Source organism: Polypterus senegalus, chromosome 2, assembly GCF_016835505.1.
Source record: "Polypterus senegalus isolate Bchr_013 chromosome 2, ASM1683550v1, whole genome shotgun sequence".
Lineage (NCBI taxonomy): Eukaryota > Metazoa > Chordata > Cladistia > Polypteriformes > Polypteridae > Polypterus > Polypterus senegalus.
In genome coordinates this window covers 256,161,464-256,182,541 of record NC_053155.1, presented here as the reverse complement: position 1 = coordinate 256,182,541, position 21,078 = coordinate 256,161,464, and the positions used below count along the sequence as shown (strand labels likewise).

General features: G+C 36.9%; 1 protein-coding gene across 2 annotated transcripts in view; it reads left to right on the top strand.

Moving 5' to 3' along the window:
* The window catches only part of uggt2 (UDP-glucose glycoprotein glucosyltransferase 2), a 652,370-nt gene that overhangs the window by 591,481 nt on the left and 39,811 nt on the right, over positions 1-21,078 (top strand). For both annotated transcript variants that reach the window (XM_039745402.1, XM_039745404.1), the window contains one exon: positions 20,720-20,815. In XM_039745402.1, the coding sequence (XP_039601336.1) occupies positions 20,720-20,815 (96 nt within the window). The remainder of the gene's footprint in view (positions 1-20,719; positions 20,816-21,078) is intronic.

Genomic DNA, 21,078 nt, shown 5'->3' with positions numbered 1-21,078 from the left:
CCCAAGCAAGAATACTCCACCATATTTGTGTCCATGCCCAGTCATAATAGTTGGGGGGTCTTGGAGACCTGCTAAAGAGCAGCACAGTACCTTCAGTTTGGAATGTGGCATTAGAGAGAGAGGACAATACATTCCAATGCATTCACAACAGGCAAAAGTAAACAGACATTTGATTTCATGTTAGTGCATTAGTGTCTTAAAGGTAATATATTTGAGTGTGGACTTGTACTGTATGTGACCTGTGTCCCATAGCGATGTGTGGTTTAACTTGATTGATGAGTCAATGCCGCTACTCTTCATTGGACATTGATAATGTATGTATGTTTAAAGCATCTAACATGAAAAGAGAAGAATGGACAGGAAAAAGCAGCATCTTGTCCTGTGTTTGTTGGACTGCATGAGTGAGAAAGAAGCTACTCTTTTATCAGTTCAGAACAGTAATTACCTCCTAGCAAATCCATATGCATAACAGCAAGTTAACAAGCCTTTCAACAAATGAGTGTAATGATTTGTGCACAATTAATTTTTAATACATTTGTTAAGATACATTTTACTGTGTTAGAGTATACAAATGGATTATACAAAATCTGCCAAAATTTGTCATTATACCATTATGTGGATTTTTGTCTATGCTATCCACTCCTGATGTATAGGCTTGGAGCTTACTGTTGTATTGCTAATGCTTGTGTTGTGCAGTCTGTTGGGATTAAAAAAGCAGTGCATTTTTATTATTAGTAGTATATCCATAGCAAAATGCATTCCAACAGATGGTATATCCCAAGAGTTAGCACTGCTGTAGAAATTCATACACCCAATATCCATCCATCCATTATCCAACCTACTATAACCGAACTACAGGGTCACGGGGGTCTGCTGGAGCCAATCCCAGCCAACACAGGGCGCAAAGCAGGAAACAAACCCCGGGCAGGGCGACAGCCCACCGCAGGGCACCCAATATTCTGTCCACTTTTAAATTGAGCATTTGGGTTCAGTTTGGTTTTCATAATGTTACAGCAAAGAAGCACTTAATATGAAACTACAAGTATTGTCTTTAAAAAAACAGTACTCACACTACTTCTTCTTTAACTCCATTTGACTGGGGCGTTTAAGGGTTAATTTATTCTAAATTTAGAATTCATAAACTCCAACTGAAATTGTTGTCACATTCTGCTGCAGAATGTGCAGATCAGAGTTAAAATGAAGTGAAAATAAGTTAATTAATAGCAAAATGTGGCCTGTAATTAAGAAAAGGGTTAGAATGAAAACCTGCAGCCACAGTAGCTGTCCAGGGCCAGAGGTGAGGACCCCTGGACTAAAGGGTCTGAATATTTCTGTCAATGGGATATTTTATTTTATTATTTTGAGTACATTTGCAAAAATGTCCAAAATTCTATTTTTTCTTTATCAGTCTTGGGTATTGAGGTATTGAGTGTTTCTTGATGAGGCAAAGAAAAGAATTTAAATGATTTTAACATAATGCTGTCACATAACAAAATATAAAAAAGTGTAGGGTCCTGAATACAGAAACTTTCTGAATGCATTATACATTTGTGTAGCCCTAAGAATTTAAAATGCAAATTTATTTCACATATATTCAAACTCAATTTTAATGATCAAACATTGCAATCTCAAATACTGCTAAAACATCCTACTAAAAACATAAGGACTCCTTTGACAAGAACTTACACAGAATTAATTTAAGACTGATATGTGCTGATATATGAGTTACGTAACATAAATTAATATTCCCAGCCTTTCTGTGAAGAATTCTGAGAAACATTTCCACAATTAAAAAAAGATGTAAATAGGATGAATTAAATCAAGAGTTTTCATATTACAGTTTTTGTAACAGTCTGACACAACTTAATTAAAAAAAAAGAGTAGAAAAATAAATTACATTATGTTGTTTAAGCCAGGATTTGTACCCTGGCTTACATTTGTTTGCTTCCTTTTGGTTCTTTCTGTTGTTTTTGAATGTTTACTTTTCGTGTTTTTTGCTTTTTTGTAATCTTGTTGATGTTCATCAGTCACTCATCTTCCAACCCGTTATATACAATACAATACAATACAGTTTATTTTTGTATAGCCCAAAATCACACAGGAAGTGCCGCAATGGGCTTTAACAGGCCCTGCCTTTTGACAGCCCCCCAGCCTTGACTCTCTGAGAAGACAAGGAAAAACTCCCAATAAAAACCTTTTAGGGAAAAATGGAAGAAACCTCGGGAAAGGCAGTTCAAAGAGAGACCCCTTTCCAGGTAGGTTGGGCATGCAGTGGGTGTCAAAAGTAGGGGGTCAATACAATACAATACACAGAACAGAACAATTCCTTAATACAGCATAATAATAAAAATTTTAGAAGTACAGTTTAACAGTAGATGATATGACATAATTAGGTTTGGATATTTTTAGAGTCCTGGAGACCTCATCCATCTAGCTGCCTCCCCATTTGGCCATGCCACGGCTGAAACGCTGTTCGATGAAAGGACCCCTCTTTCCCATGATTCCTGTGATCCTCCATCAGGGATGACTTTACCATAGGCAGGCAAACAACTATCCTAACACAGGGTCACAGGGGTCTGCTGGAACCAATCCAAGCCAACACAGGGCGCAAGGCAGGAACAAACGCCCGGGCAGGGCACTAGCCCACTGTAGGGCACAAACACTAGGACCAATTTAGGACCGCCAATGCACCTAACCTGCATGTCTTTGGACTGTGGGAGTAAACCGGAGCACCTGAAGGAAACCGACGCAGACATGGGGAGAACATGCAAACTCCATGCAGGGAGGACCCGGGAAGCGAACCCGGGTCTCCTAACTGTGAGGCAGCAGCGCTACCACTGTGCCACCACGCCACCTATCTTGTTGATATTGCTATTCTTATTTATTGTTTAGCATTTACTGTACATATTGTGCATTTATGCTCCTTACTTATGTTCCTTGTTTTCTGTGGGGGGGACCCCAAAAGACGAGGCCACCGTGATGTCACTGTTGAGGGACTGCTCCCTGGCTTTACATTTAAGGTTCAGGTGTAGGACCCTCAGAGATTCATTAAGGGTTGTAGAATGTGGGTCACTATTCTAAGGATTGCTTGACTTTTTTCCAGTTTATTGGATTTTTTCTTCTTGTTTTTGTGCTCCTGTTTACTAAATTGTGGATTTTGACTTCTTTGCTTCTTTATTGCTGTATTTTTTGCCTTTTTACTGTGTGTCATTTTTTAGCTTCTTTTACCTTATGTAAATACTTTTTTTCCTCTGTCTTCTACACCAGAGGTTTGTGGTCATCCTCTCCCTTGAACAGAATTTTTTTTTTGGTATTCTTAAAGCGTATTTGAACTTTTAGAGCCAGAGCCCCATTTTGGGCTGCTTTTTTTAGTTGGGCGCCTAGCTACCTGGGGATAATGTCTATTTCTAGGTAGACTAATGAAGTCCTGGTCTAGGTTTCTGTTTATTTTGAGACCCTGTGATGAAGCACCTAACTGTATATAGCTTTGCATGTGTCCTAACTGTTGCATTATCAAGAAGGCACTATTAAGGATTACTGTATAAAGAGTTTCGCTCCTGTGAATGAAGACTTCAGACCAGACAGCAGGTGTGGTTATAAAGCAGCTTTATTTTGCAGAGTCACAGTGAGAAGAGTTTCAGAAAAGCAGACAATCAAATATACATGACAGAGTCAGGGCTCTTCTGAACCCCGTCTGTTGGGTGGGGCAAGTTTTTATACCCCTAGAATGCGTGATTTAATATTATTATGAAATGTAACAGTCAACACGTTTATTATACACAATCCTTGAGCCCCTTCAACGTCCCTTGTGCAACTTGATTTCTTGGCCCCTTTTGTTATGGCGTTCAGATGTAAGCCAAGGGAAAACGTGACAAGACAGACTCATGTGTGGAATGCTTAGACCTTGAGTCCTTTGCACAAATATTTTTCTGTTTGCTAAAACAAAGCATGCTTTTACATGGTTTAGTAAAGCTTACTTCTCGGACATGAATTAGTACAAGGGAACGAAGAGAACATTCGTCTTCCACACTCAACTTACTTGAGGCTGATGGTGTGCAGTCGGCTTCTGGTAAGGCAATGGAGCAGGTCCATCATTCTGGGCTTAAGGTCAGTATTCAGCTTAAGAGGATTACAAACTGGATAAACAGGCATGGATGTCTCTGATTTCTTGTATGCTATCCTGCTTTCATCACAGCTGGATATGTAAACTGGAGAGTAGCAGATTTCATAAGGCAGAGTCTCTTTGGGAGAAAGTGTAGCAGTAGCGTTTTGGGACATGCCTCTTTCTCGGTGTGCATGCCACGTTTTAATGACAGGTGCATGCACATGAGAGAAGTACTTGTGTCAGCTGACTAGTTGAAAAAGATATAAAACCTGAATATACAGGGTGAGGAGAGTCATGAAGGGACTGGCTCAGATATATTTGGTTTTGATAAGTCTGTAGTCTCGTTTTGAATATGCTTCAACGGAAAGTGATGTTAAAGTAGAAAGGTGTAAGGTGTAGAATACCAGGGAAAGCCTTTGTGGACTGGATGTATGAATCTTCTGGATTGTTCATACAATGATGAGGTCTTTTTCTCATTTTCAAAACTGGGGCACACTTATAACCAAATTTTATGGCACAAGTATGATTTTATTTAGTTTTCACTGAATAAAATGGAATGCACTATGGAATAGACTGTTTTTAGAAAAATGAAATAATGGCTACTTCTAAATTACATCTGTTTACAGTTTGCACTTTTTTTTTTTTGCTTTTGCTTTTAACCACCCCTCTTTGTCTGCCTCGCTCATTGTTGTACTGGCCCCTTGGTCCTGTTTACTTCTTGTCTTGGGTGTTTTGCTGAGACCTTTTTAAGGTTAAGGACATTGAGTCTTGATAGACCTGTTGAGACACTGTTTCACAATATCAGTATTTTACAGAAATGAATCAAAATACATGGTACTATGGTTATGTTTTAAAATATACTTATATAATAGCCCAAGTATATGAGATAACATCCTACTATGGATACCTGAGCAATTTCTTTCCTTACTGGCAAAGGTCTTCTGTCAAAAGGGCCAATATTTTCAGTATACTATTAGCTTCTTCTGATACTGTTTCGAAAAGGAACAATCTTGGGAATGCAGTAGTCTTCAGTGCCAGCAACTGGTTTCTCTCTCACATAAAAGCATGGTCGGTCTTGTCCTCATTTCCTCTTAATGACTCTAGTGGGACTGCCATATCTGTGTTTACATATAATTTCAAAGGAACACATGGAGAATTGATGTGTAGCTCCATCCTGCCATCACTTACTGCCTGTTGAGACCCTCTTATCTTCCAGGTCACAGATTCTTCTCTATCAAGTTAGATAAACACGTCAACTGATCACAATGCTCCAAGCAGTGAGGAGCATTCCTTTGTATTGACTAACATATGTGTTATGATTAATGTTGTTCACATTAACGGTGTATTCAGAATTCACATTTGTTGGACTGTTGTAAGCTGCTGACATAGGAGGCTACTGCTACTTGTTTTCCCCTGACCCTAAAAAACATTGTGTCTACTGGTATTTCCTTTTTACTAGGCCTGTCTAATTCTAATATACCAAAGTAATATGAGAGACTACCTTTATTTTTTGAAGTGTACATGATATCAAAAATAAATAAAGTAATGCATTTTACTTTTTCTTAAACACTAAAAGGGAGGGATAAATGAAGAGGGAAGTCAGGTTGCCAAAATAGGTGTGTATACTTTATACTGTAGTGTACTGTATATAGTACAATGAAATGATTATCTGCATATCTCCTTAAAAGAGTGGCAATACTATAGTACGAAACAGCAAAGATACATTCAGCTAAAGGTTTTCCCCAAAGTAGACATGCACTTGTGGGGCCAGCTTCAGAATCACCATTTGTGGTTACAGCACCTCCAGCTTCCTTTAGTTTCTGCTTCCTCAAACTGCCTTTAAGGAATCAGACCTGAAACGGATCCTTGCAGGCAGCATGCCCTGTTTTTCGAGCTGCCATATCCCACTTAAGTTAAGTTGGATTTCTCTGCTATGCTTTGCCAGGATGGAGGAATTGGTGTGGCCCCCTGCTAGTTCTCCAAACCTTCTGCTGTCCTCTGAGTTTAAATCCTACAGCACTACTCATTATGAAAGTGCATGCCACTAGCTTGCAGATAAGCCTTGTTTTTTAATAGTATGCTCAGTAATACAGAACAAATTAAAATTAACTTGCTTAGAAGGCATATTTCTGGGACAACTCAGATATTCATTAGCAAAATACACAAGGCTCAGTTATGCTGAACGTGATCCCAGCAGCTAAATGTCCTTCCCTTTTCTTAAATTATATATCCTTCACAACAGTACAGTATGTGCATAGAATTAACATAAATTTACTTCCTACTGAATTGAACACACATTATTAAGTCATGGCCTTGGTTGTTTCCTTCTAATTGTCTGATTTTCTGTTTTTTGTTTTCTTCTGCTGACATTTACAGTTCTCTATAATGTCACTTGACCTAACAAAATCAAACATGTTTACTTTTAATTTAATTTCAGAGTGCTAGATGCTTAGATGCAGAAATTTAAATTCAACAAGCAGAGTTGAGCGCACAGATGGGAGATCTCAGCTGTTAGAAGCAAAATTTGAGTAGGCATGCCAAAGTTTCCATTGTGTTTGGTTTGTCTGAGGTTACCAAAGAAAGTTGTGGGTAGCAAAGCAAAGGTGTACATTACAATGTCTTATTAAAGCTGACAAAGAGCAACTGCTACATGACAGAAAAACTTCCATTGGCATAGCAGTGTTTTAATTCAGATTTTTAGAGTCACAGCAGGGCTATTGAGCCATGCTTTAGTTTCTATTTAAATGAACAAAGTTGCCTCTCTAGATGTTATTTACTGTTGGTTGTTAATTTTTTTAATGTTGCTTTTCTAAAATGAACATAATGATTAGGTCACACATACAAATCTGTTTCATTAAACTTATAAGGTTAAAGTAAAGGCTATAGACATGACTGTCATTAAATTTAAATTATCTTTATGGTATTAAGAACATACATGTTTTTAAACAATTCAATTCAGTTGACACTGTATAGAACTCTTCACTAAGCACAAATCCAGTGTGTTTTTACAGATATTCAAGTATAATGCATTATCTTTAAATTTCTAAACCATAAAAACATTTACATACATAAACAAACCATTTTAAAAACATAGTAAGACAGAGAAATGTACAGGTGCCGGTCATAAAATTAGAATATCATGATAAAGTTGATTTATTTCAGTAATTCCATTCAAAAAGTGAAACTTGTATATTAGATTCATTCATTACACACAGAGACTGATGTATTTCAAATGTTTATTTTTCTAATTTATAACTGACAACTAATGAACGTCCCAAATTCAGTATTTCGGAAAATTAGAATATTGTGAAAAGGTTCAATATTGAAGACACCTGGTGTCTCACTCTAATCAGCTAATTAACTCTAAACACCTGCAAAATGGTCTCTCAGTCTAGTTCTGTAGGTTACACAATCATGGGGAAGACTGCTGACTTGACAGTTGTCCAAAAGATGACCACTGACACCTTGCACAAGGAGGGCAAGACACAAAAGGTCATTGCTAAAGAGGCTGGCTGTTCACAGAGCCCTGTGTCCAAGCACATTAATAGAGAGACGAAGGGAAGTACAAGATGTGGTAGAAAAAAGTGTACAAGCAATAGGGATATATAACTGCACCCTGGAGAGGATTGTGAAACAAAACCAATTCAAAACTGTGGAGATTCACAAAGACTGGACTGCAGCTGGAGTCAGTGCTTCAAGAACCACCACGCACAGATGTATGCAAGACATGGGTTTCAGCTGTCGCATTCCTGGTCTCAAGCCACTCTTGAACAAGAGACAGTGTCAGAAGCGTCTCGCCTGGGCTAAAGACAAAACTGCTGCTGAGTAGTCCAAAGTTATGTTCTCTGATGGAAGTAAATTTTGCATTTCCTTTGGAAATCAAGGTCCCAGAGTCTGGAGGAAGAGAGGAGAGGCACAGAGTCCACGTTGCTTGAGGTCCAGTGTAAAGTTTCCACAGTCAGTGATGGTTTGGGGTGCCATGTCATCTGCTGGTGTTGGTTCATTGTGTTTTCTGAGGTCCAAGGTCAGCGCAGCTGTCTACCAGGAAGTTTTAGAGCACTTCATGCTTCCTGCTACTGACGAACTTTATGGAGATGCAGATTTCATTTTCCAGCAGGACCTGGCACCTGCACAAAGAGTCAAAACCACCAGTACCTGGTTTAAGGACTATGGTATCCCTGTTCTTGATTGGCCAGCAAACTCGCCTGACCTTACCCCATAGAAAATCTATGGGGTATTGTGAAGAGGAAGATGCAATACGCCAAACCCAACAATTCAGAAGAGCTGAAGGCCACTATCAGAGCAACATGGGCTCTCATAACACCAGAGCAGTGACACAGACTGATCGACTCCATGCCACGCCGCATTGCTGCAGTAATCCAGGCCAAAGGAGCCCCAACTAAATATTGAGTGGTGTACATGCTCATACTTTTCATGTTCATACCTTTCAGTTGGCCAACATTTCTAAAAATCCTTTTTTTGCATTGGTCTTAATTGATATTCTAATTTTCCGAGATACTGAATTTGGGACTTTCATTAGTTGTCAGTTATAATCATCAAAATTAAAAGAAATAAACATTTGAAATACATCAGTCTGTGTGTAATGAATGAATCTAATATACAAGTTTCACTTTTTGAATGGAATTACTGAAATAAATCAACTTTGTCATGATATTCTAATTTTATAACCGGCACCTGTAAGCTTGATTAGCATAAACAGATCATGACAATATAAAGTACATTCATTTTTGAGTTATGGCCAGTTGACTTTGGAGGAGAGGAAAACAAAAACCCCAGCCAGTACCCTTCTTGGGGAAAATAAACCTCTGGGGATTATAAGGTGCTGATTCAGCAAAAATAATTATCTATATTAATTAAGTTCATCAACCTCATTTCCTTAACTAAGAGCTATGTTGTATGATTCAGTCATTAGCCATATTCAAGAAATGACATGATATATTCCACCACCTTTCTGTCAGAAGTGTTTCCTGGCCAATTGGAATTAACTCTCTGTTGGATTCTATATGTGGCTTCAATGGTGGTGTTCATTTTTAAATCTTCAAGAATTACTTTCTTAAACAGTTTTTAAAAATAACTTTAATTGGGTACTTTACACCATTATGAATTGTCTGCTAAAAACAGAATTGTTTGATTTTCTATGGCCTGTGTGTGTGGGATACACAAGTTGTTCTCTGCTTGGTGTTTCTTGTGGCCATAGAACATGGTAAATATAGTAGACACGTGACTTTGCAGTTATTAGCATCCTTTAACCCATAAAAAATTCTGCATATGACATTCATGATATATGACTTATTTAATATCTCCTATTCCTTTCTTAGCAAGTCTACTGTATATAGCTTTTCAAAACCCAGTCCTCGCATGGGACAAAGGAAAAAAAGCAATAAATGCATAAAAGGATAAAGCAAAAAAAAATTCCTGGAATAAAAATTAGCACAAGGGAGCTAGCCGATGTGAGCAGATTGTAAGGCGGATGATTGTTATCTGTCTCTGACCCCTGAGGATACTCACCAAATTGAGTCCCTTACAGACTGTTTTAATGAGATCAAAGCTTCGGTGGCAGAGAGCTTCCTTCAGGTTAATGAAAACAAAAGTGAGCTGGTAGTTTTGATCAAGTTAAGAATTTGAATCCTGGCTTTTGGAAATATTATATCAAAGTTGACTGTTAAGAGATCAGGTTTTATTCTTGAGTCAGAGCTCAGATTTGTGCTTCTGATAAATTCAGTTGTCAGGAGCAGCTTTTCTCATTTCATGTGAATTTCCAAGTTTTTCTTACTTTGAGGGATTTAGAGATAGTTATTCAAGCCTTTATTACCTCACAATTCGATTATTGCAATGCACTTTGTGCGGGTGTTTATCGCTCTCCATTACAATGGCTACAATTAGTGCAAATAGCAACATTAGGACTATGGTACTAAGAAGAGGCATGTATGTATATAACCAATCTGGCCACTCTCTTGTCGCTTTCTGTGAGGTACAAAGCTCAAATTAAAAGTTTGTTGTTGGTTTACACAGCTCTTCATGGTCTAGTTCCCTGTCGCCTCACTGAGTGTCTTTGTGTGGTATCAGCCTCAGGATCTTTAAGGTCTTATTCACAGTCATTTTTAGACTTTTCTTTATTCTAAGCAAACAGAGCCCAGGCCTTTTCATTAGCTGCCCCATGGCATTGAAACAATCTATGTCTTTTCAAACAAACTGCTTTTACCTGTTGGTACCTTTAAGGCCCAGTTTAACGCATGTTTGTCTTCTAAGTCTTTCTCGATGAGTAAAACTCAAAGGTTGTCAATATTTTCACTTGTTAATTTGGATTATTTTTCAGTATATCCATGCAAATGTGTTCTTATACTGTTTAATACTCTTAGGCAAGGCTGACTATTAACTTGTAATTTGGTATTTTTACGTTTACTTACCATTCTGATTTAAGAGTGTGCATTTTTTATTAAGCCATTGTGTATCTGTTTTTACTTCATTGGTCCTCATTTATGTTTTATCTAACGCCTCTTTCAAAGACAAGCTGTGCTTGTTGGTTGAGTTTTGTAGATCTGAGACTATCCATAAATTTTGAGGAGCTGTTATTAGAGTCTCATGGTTGTGGCATATATCCCTCTGTTGAGGTATAACAAAATAGAAAAAGGTTTTAGGAGGAGAAAATTTTACATTATGAATGTGATAATTTAATGTGATATAAAATGATGAAAAAGATGTGTAGGACCTGTTATAATTCAGAAAAACTTTTGAGTAGTCAGTCAGAGGTAGAAATTTTTGTCGAAGGGTATTCTTTTTAGATTTGATGAAAGTGTTAGTAAAGTACCCGTCAAAACAAAATGTAATACAAGGTAAACTTCACAGGTTTTAAATTGAATAACTTTGATGTGATATGAACATAGTTTTGTGAATTCTGAACATTCTGAAGAATTAAAAAAAAATGCTTTTCTTTGCTTTCTTTTGTTTCATTTGTTTAGCTTATCTTCCACATTGTTCTCATTGTCAGTGCTTTGAACTTGAGATGGTGGACTAGGACAATCAACTGCAATCATTTTGACAGATACTGATCCACATCAGTATTAGAGCTTTAAAGCTTTCCTTTTATAATCTATATGAAAGTTGTTTAATTTTCATCTTTCAGGGACACATCCCATCAGAAATAAGACATGCAGGTAGCAGCGCTACACAGCTATAAAAAGCAAATGAATACAGGTTTATTTAAGTTACCTATAAAGACTATTTTATGAAAAGTAGTAGCTAAGTAAGACATGTTTCTAAACTAACAAACAGTGATAAATATGGTCACTGGTATATTCATATTTAACTTTAGCATTGCATAAAATGTCACAGAGTAAAATGAGTACAGTAGGTAAATTGTTGGGATTTAAAGCACAGCATTTTAATTTTGGTTTCCCTCTGGGACACATTGTATGACCCTGAACTAGTCACTTAACCTGCCTCTGCTTTACTTGCAAAAAAAACTATGTAAGCAATTGTAGTATGCACTGATCTTGTATGTCACCTATGGTGAAGATGTTAACCAAATAAATTATAATGCAACAACAATGTCACTTGCATACAGGGCTGCGAGATGGCATGCAATGAGCAATGTTTTTCTATTTACTGGTTTTTTCATTTTTATTTTTTGTATTCGTCTGTGTACTTGCCCTTCTGATTATGGTCTGTTCTTAATTGTAGGAAGGCTGATGCATTCTTTCTTGTTTCTTACAATAATCACACAGCTACTGCAGCGGAAATGAAATATTTTGAGTCCACATTCATGACTTGAGTGGTCTTTTCTTATTTTTAATATTAATTTATATTCAAATAATTTAAATTATATTCTTCAGCTATACTGCCACCATACCAAGTGACAGACAGTACATTTTGTATAACACAGGCGTGAGGAAACTTTTCTAAAATATTATAAAAGTCTATGCATTATCTATAATTAGGTTTTCTTTATCTGTATTTGTAATAAAACGTGCTTGTTGCAGGAGAAACTCTAAAGCCACATCAGAATAATGTACACTAAACTTAAATTAAGTGTTCATTAAAGTGGTGTTCAATTGCTAAATAACACTTTAATTGCACATTAAATTGTTAATTACCTTCTTCAGCTACCTTACCTAAAGCCTCAGTGTAAATCATATGGGAATTAAAAGTGGGGTTACTAAGACACAGAGCCACCAGCTGTCCCGAATGTTGGTGAGTGTGTGTGGTTTTTCTTTTTTCCTTACAATATCTTTTTAAATCTAAGTGACAGTGCAAATGACTGATTTATACATGTTACCCATCTTCGTTAAAAACTCCCAAATAATTTCTGGATGCTCAGTATCTCAGAGTTGCCATTGAGCCTGTTATTTGGTTTAATCTGTCAAAACCACTGTTACAAAGCACATTTAGACAACTTGAATTTAATTAAAAGTATCAGGAATAGATCATATATTTTACTAATGTCATAAAATTTACCCGCAATTTATCAGATGTGTTAACACATACCTTTGAATCATTTTCTAGACCTTTGAATCTGAATCATAGTAGTGTGTTGATGTTAAATGTTTGTTTATGTGCTATTGTGAAAGAATAAGTGCTGTGTTTATGTTTTAAACTGGTTAGTCCTGATGATTTATTTGCTTGGACATTACTGAGTTACATTATTTTCAGTAGGTGTTCCTATGGCAGTAAAGTGAAGCACTACATTTTCAAAGGATTTAAGCGCTACCTAATATTTAACACCGTATAATCCTGTTCAGGTTGGTGCTTTTCTCTTTGACACATTGCAAGGAAGGCAAGTGAAGTATTTTATTATAAAGTCCAAAACAAAATGAATATTACATAAATGTTTCTTTTACACATTATTATTATTTTTGGTATAACAGAATCTCAATACTGCTTGTTGTTTAAAAAACAAAAATAAGGGTACCCTGTTTATTAGCAGTTCAAACTAAGGAAAAGTAATAAGTAGTATATGGAAGACAAAAGTGTCTACTTATCCTCTGCTGTCCTCTCTGTCTACTTATTAAATTATGGTCACTTTTCGGCTTTTTTATTTCGTGGTGCTGGAATATGCAGCATCAGAGGTGGGGTTTGAGATGACATAACAGTTCCTCATCTGGGTCTTTCTATTGAGATCTGAGAACAAAACAAGAAAAAGGGTTATTGGCGACATTACATTCAAATCCTTCCCTGTGCATTCATTAAATCAGTCCCCTAGTCAGACCCTCCAGATTAACATATTTGACAATGTCTGCTGTCAGCGGAATATGTCGTTTAATGCATTATTATATCAATTATGTTTTTGAATGTATTATTTCATTTTTAATATAGTCATCAATTTGTTTGTTGTTTTTTTAATGAACACTATTCTAAAGCATTTCGTAAAAGCTTTATGACACCATTATATGGAGAAGGTGGAAAAACAAACGCATTACCAATTTTAAATTATATGGAATTGATACGTATGCCATCCATTAATCAAGGTTTCAAAAGTTGCCATATCAATCATCAATCAGTACATCTTCCTTCTATCTCTTACAAAGTCATGGAAAGTATAATTAAAAATTTAGAAGATCTACATGAAAATAATATACTACAAAAAAGCCAGAATGAGTTTATATGTGAAAAATTCTGCCAAACCGATTTGTTTTGAGTTTACAGTGTAGTTCAAGTAAGTCAGTCTTTTAGCAGAACACAGTTTTTCAATGAACCATTAAGACGTTGTTCTCATAACAAGAGATATTTTCTCCAATGACCCAAAGATATGCTGTCAGGATGACTGACAAATTTGAACTGTGCCCCGGCCTGAGTGAGAGTTTGCATGTGTTTGTTAGTGATCCATGTGATGGCCTGTGCCCAGTGCATTGTGTGAGGCTCATCTGGACTAAGTGGGTTTGAAAATGTCATGTTATGTTCGTACTAAAGGAAGCCAAACAACTCCTGGTCGCAGAATTCTTTGTTGTAAAAGCCTTGCACGACTCTGCACAGTACCACCACTGACCTACTTCATCTTTAGCCCAGTATTAAGCTCTAATTACTGTAGCCCATTTCTTTTCATCCAGTCAAATAAGCATGAAAAGCAGAGGATTATATATTTAAACAAATATTATATTGTGTAGTATCCCAGCACCAGGGCCACCTTAATGCATGGGCACACTGAGCAGTTGCCTGTGAGCCATGCAAGCATAGGGCCCCATGCTAATCTAAGTATGTTTTGACTTGCTGAGTGGTTGCGTACATTGGGGGCCCAGTGCTCTGCTTTGCCCGGGGGCCTATAATGCTGTTAAGATGGCCCTGCCCAGTACATAATAAACACAGAGCATATTTTGTTAATGTATAAAACTCCCCTAGTCATTATATATAGTATTTAACAATGTATCTAATGTAAGTCATGTCTTTACCAACTCAACTACAAATATCTGATGATTTTGTTCCAATTATATGGATCAGGTCCAAGAGATCTTCCCAGCTTTAAATCCTAACTTCACTTAGCTGTGGTGTAAAGCCGACTTGGAGGAGCTGCGAGTTTCCACTGCATATCCCTCCCTCTCATTCCTCCATGCTGGCGGGAAAGATGGCTTTCCATATGTTGGCATAAACAAGCACAACATCCGAATGCTCTTGACACATGCTGCTTGTAGGATAAACGACAAAGGCTGTAGCAGAGCCCCTGAACTGCGTGACAGATTAACTGCAGTTGGCATATGAATGCCTCCCCCTGAAAAACAAGCAAGGTGTCTGTGATACCAGGAAGAAAAGCAATTAGATAAGTCAGCGCATGTGTCAGTACTATTCTTCCATTTCTTCAAGGAAGCACACTTTCCTCACCTTATTTATTTTAAAACTTGATATTCTTTGAAGAATTAGCAAAATACACTTCAGGTTGGAAAGAACAAAGATTCCTAATCCAATTCCCATTTGGATTTTACAATGTGTTCATCTTAAAAATAAGTTCATAATTAATCACTTGATTTCATATTTTATTCTAGTATGCTATGTCTTCTGTTTTGTAATACAGTTCATTAGACCAGGACTAATTCATGGTAGTACTGACTATAAAAATAACCATAACTGCTCATTCCTATCTAATATTCATTACATAATATTTTTAGTTGAATATTGTACAACCCTGATTATTAACTTCTTGCAACTTGAGTAAAACTACATGCTTTTCAGAGCTATGGAAATCATTTCATGGAAATCAAGTCCCAGTGACAAAAAAAGGTCAATAAAGCATTTAATATTTCTTTAGGTTATTTTTGTGAGAAACATATTATTTATTAAACCAGAAAAAGGTTTATTTATGTTAGAAAGATTCAAGCAGCGCATGCTGTAGTACAAAGGGGGTATTGCCCTTTCTGCTGTTTTCTTAGTGGCAAACAAGGCCTTTAATACAGAAGGTTTAACAGGGAATTCAGAACTTCAGCTGCATCCCTGACCCCTGCATTCCTAAGTGAATGGTGGAACTGCAGCTTGTACCAACACTTTGGTCAGCCCTGTACTTCATCTGATAACAAAAGTGTAAATAAGAGTTGAGCCAACAACTTGGAAGAGACTACCACAAACAAATAGGCACCTAAATGGAAATTTATCTTATGTTTGCAACCAAAAACTGAACTGAGTCTGAATGTGATGGACAAAATAACATGCCTATGATCAGGCACTGGATCTGTGATTGGAAATGATTTGAATGTAATCGTCAGAGGTTACACCTACCTTCACAACTAGCTACATTCATCTCTTCTGTCTCTTTGGAGACCTTGAAGCTGACAGGCTGCTGCTGTCTTTGGGAGAGCTGAACCCTGACAATCTGCTCTCTTTATGACTTGAAAGCTAACGAGCCGCTTTGTCAAGCTAAGCTCTATGCCAATGACCGGGCCCAGTCTGAGAAGACTGAAAAACAGCATTGCTTCGAGAAGGGAACTTCAAAACCTACACTCTTGTGCCAGAGAAAGTAATGCTTTTAACTATGAAGTTGCAGAGGACCCAACAAAGAGCCTAACATTAAGCCACGGTAGGTAGCATCACACCACAAGGACCATGTAATAAAAACCTCCACTTAAACATGGAACAACAGCACTCCACTTCACACAATGTCAGACATCATCCTTAAGGCCTTGGTGTAGTAAAACTGTTTGTCTGTGTCAAGATAAGTTAGAATTCTATGCTTGTATGTCTCGTCTGTCTTGCACCCTTCTTGTCCATCCATTCATCCTTATCCATTATCCAACCCGCTATATCCTAACTACAGGGTTACGGGGGTCTGCTGGAGCCAATCCCAGCCAACACAGGGCACAATGCAGGAAACAAACCCCAGGCAGTGCACCAGCCCACTGCAGGGCACATACACACAAACACACTCACACACCAAGCACACAATAGAGACAATTTAGAACCGCCAATGCACCTTTGTCTTTGGGCTGTGGGAGGAAACTGTAGTACCCGGAGGAAACCCACACAGACACGGGGTGAACATGCAAACTCCATGCAGGGAGGACCCAGGAAGCGAACCCGGATCTCCTAACTGTGAGGCAGCAGCACTACCCACTGCGCCACCACCGCCCACCACCCTTCTTATATGGCAATATTTATGCAGTTATCATTTTTGTATAATTCTTGTGTTTAAGAATAAATTGTATTATTCTGTTTTGGTTTTTTTCTAAATAAGAGTGCTTCCACCCTAATATAAGTCTAACAGCCAGAAACCCCTCCTATGAAGAAGGGTAAGGAAAATACAATGGTACACTTACCAAATTATTTAATTAATTACTAGCATTACCAAAGGCAAAACTGATAATTAATTACCTGATTGATGAACATGAATGTATCAGTTACTTTTCTCACATCCATACACAATTTCCTACATTTATTCCAGAGTCTGCCATGAAACAGAAATCCATTAATTTGGCATCTCCAGATGGAAAGTTAAAATCCCTCACATCTCCTACAAAGCAAAGCCTGAATTATGTTTGAAAATGTGTTTGTATGTTAGATCACATACTGTGGGTGTTATTGGGTTGTTTAGGCAACACTTCAAGACAAGTCATTGCCACTGGGCCCCTGAGAGACAACCTCAGATTGGCATCCCACAAAGAGTATAAAAAGCAGTGTCTTAAGCAGTTGAGCAAATAGAGACATGGCTCTAGAGAGTAATTGGGCTTTTTACTGGTGGGGTGTCTCTTCTTTACATTGGGTTCACATTCCCTACACAACCCCGCTCCATATAGTCACTCCTTAGCAAATCCAAGTCACAGTACCAATGTAACCAGGTTAGCTTCTTTCAGACTGCATTTCCAAGTAGGTCATCACAAATCACAAAGTCAGATTTGAAATCCACTGTCTTAGTTAATTGAGTTAAAGGAGAACTCGATTCAAGTGACTAGCTGGACTTTTCCCTGTGAGGGTGTCAAGATTGAGCCTCGCTTCATTGGCTTACACACAGTAACATTTAAGATCATTTGAATTATTGATGTGATTGCTTTACAAAATACCAAAATGATATGTACTATATATGGAGAGCCATGTTCAGTGGCGGTTTGCAGATGGAATATCCCACTGGTCATGGGTGGCATGGTGAATTACTAAATAAAATGCTTCCCATAATTTTAACATCCCATCATCTGTTCTGATTAATTTCCAAGTTTGAACTTTATAGTTTCAAAAACATACATGAAATTAATGAATATATTCTTTCAATAATCCATAATTATTGTGAATATTAGAATAGTATTTGTTGGGAATACAAATAAGAAAAGTTTGTTCTCCAGTAGTGAGAAGCAATATGAGGAGGTGGGACGCCAGTTTTGTGAAACCGAGTGAAATACTGGCTGAATGAACACTCGGTTAGAATAACCACAGTATTAGGGAAAAGCATATTTATACCTCATTATCTTCTGTTTAGAATGTGTTTTTTTTATTTTGAGAGTTTGGATTTGGTCCCCATGAGGCTATCTTTGTGCAAGATTTAAGGAACTGAGTTCCCTTCATCTTTTGTAGCAGGAAACACTAATCGATTTTACTTGGACAACTTTCTTCCTCTTAAGTTTAATTTTTTTTTCTCTCACCTACTACTTTGAAGAAATCCTTTAATGAAAACGTAGGATGTTTTAAGTTTTGTAAAGCTTAAAATTGAAAGTGTATTCTACATGCCAAATGTGTTTTCTTTGATGTAAAATCCATTCAAATGTTTTGTATCATTAGGAAGTATGAAGTCAGTATTTTATTGCTTATTTGTTCTTTCCAGTGTTTAAGATTTTACTTGGTGATGTTAGGAGAAAACCAGTTATAAAGGATTTTTTTATTATTTACACTGTGCAAATATACTATACCCACATATTACATTATTTAGCTGTATTTCTAAAAGTAAAAAGGTATAGTAAAAGTGCAATGCTAACAATATAATATTGGTAGCTTTAAGAAAAGGGGAGCATTTATCACAACAAATATCAATATCAAGTGAAACATTCAAATTTAAAAATGATTGCTTAAATTGTATTCATATATTCCTTGCACAGTTAACCCCATATACACAACATACCCTTACATTCATCTTGCATGTTTTCACACAAACATTTTTGTCACCCATATCCAGGCTGAATGTAGTATTATAGTAATATACTACATTGTGTATATGAGACAAGTGCTTTGCTTGAACAGTCGCATTGTTTGCTGTAATGACTGGAAACTTCTTTAGAAAGTGACCAAGTCTTCTGAGGTGTTAACAGGAGACGTAGGCTGCAGTCACTCGTGTTCTCAAAAAAGATTTTCAAAAACAGTGCCATTGCTTACCATCTTCTTGCCACTTAGAGTGATTTACATACAGGCTTAGTTAATTAAAAGTGCTCATGTGGTTTGGTTATATTATGTTTACTGTGGGGATTGCAAGCTGTACAATTTAAAGTGTTTATAGCTTGATTTCATTGCTTTTTTTTTAATCTGTTAACGGTCATATGGATGATCCATAAAAGAATACAGTAATCCCTTCTCGATCGCAGGGGTTGCGTTCCAGAACCCTCCGCGATAGATGAAAATCCGTGAAGTAGAAACCATATTTTCAATGGTTATTTTTATATATTTTAAGCCCTTATAAACTCTCCCACACTGTTAACATTATTAGAGCCGTCTAGACATAAAATAACACCCTTTAGTCAAAAGTTCAAACTGTGCTCCATGACAAGACAGAGATGACAGTTCTTTCTCACAATTAAAAGAATGCAAACATATCTTCCTCTTCAAAGGAGTGCGCGTGTCAGGAGCAGAGAATTTCAGAGAGAGAGAGTGCTCGCTAAGAAAAGCAAACAATCAAAAAATCAATACGTGCTTTTGTGCTTTAAGTATGCCGAAGCACCGCGATAAACCGGCATTTTTTAGAGGAGCATCCATATCCTCTAGGCAAACAGCCTCTGTGCAAACAGCCCCTCTGCTCACACCCCCTCCGTCAAGCGCAGTGAATGTCAGAGTGTGAGGGAGAAAAGCAAACAATCAAGCTCCGCGCAGGAAGCACATCGTATATCGTTGAGGAGTTTTAGTTAATACGTAATACATGCTCTAATTGGGTAGCTTCTAAGCCATCCGCCAATAGCGTCCCTTGTATGAAATCAACTGGGCAAACAAACTGAGGAAGCATGTACCATAAATTAAAAGACCCATTGTCCGCAGAAATCCGCGAACGAGTAAAAAATCTGTGATATATTTTTAGATATGCTTACATTTAAAATCCGCGATGGAGTGAAGCCGCGAAAGTCGAAGCTCGATATATGCGAGGGATCACTGTAATTTCTTAAATTGTACTATATTTTGGGAAGGCTGTCCAACCCATCTACAGTAGAGTACAAAAGTTATTTCAAATATCACGAATCCCAAGGACTTGTTTTTTCTATTGCTTACTGATTGTGTTATGTTTCTGACTATCATTTAGATATTTTAAGGTCATCTTCTTAATATCTCTGTATGGACTTTGCTATGTTCTTTATTGTTTTTAATGGTTTTATGGTTTTACTTCGTGGATTTTCACCTTTCACAGGGGGTTCTGGAACGCAACCCCCACGATCGAGGAGGGATCACTGTATGTGGTTCTATGCACATTTTTGTATATTTTGTGATTCATTATGTCAACCTCCATCATTTTTTAACTTGGCTTGTTTCATTTTTCCAATATGGAACATGTCGTTAGGCTTCCAATGCGACTCCTTTTATGGTACAACCATTGTTTGTTCCCTGGCTTATGTATATGTTTCATTTTATTGTTATTTAGGTTATTTTTAAATTATTGTTATTATTTTTGTTGTTATGTAAATTGTGTTAATATTGTTAGGTTTATTTATTATATATTATTTAAGTATTTTATGTTCCTTGTGTTTCAAGGTGAAATGATCAGGGTTACCCAGATATCACTGCTGCTGGGATGGCTCTCCACCTTTATAGTCAGGTGAAGGAGAAGGTCCCAGCAGAGGATCATTGAGAGTGTTAGCATGATCATCATTTTGAGTATTGGTTTTTCTGGTGTCTTATTATTTTTTGCTTGGATTCTGTTCTTGATTTACAGATTGAACTATGTGAGTTCAAATATGTATGTTAATTTTTTTATACTAAACTTAATTTACTGTTCTATAGCTTTGAAGAAGAATCAGATAATTTGGAGAAGAAAAATGCAGATGTTCTGAATGTCTTCTCAGTAGCATCTGGACACCTTTATGAGCGGTTCTTAAGGTGAGTCCTTTCTGTCTTTATTTTTACAACAAAATTAGTATATTTTTATGGCAGTAATTAATACAGCCATTGATTACTTTTTCTTCTTTTTGTCCACTGTTATTTTGTCAGCATTTAATATTTCAGTCTTCACTAGTATAGACATTTAATGTATGTGATTTTAGTGTCAATCAAAGTAAAAATTATATTATGCAAGCATAGTTTAAAATACTTTCAGATTTACTTTGTTAATGTAAGAAAACGACCTGTTTCAAATACTGTGA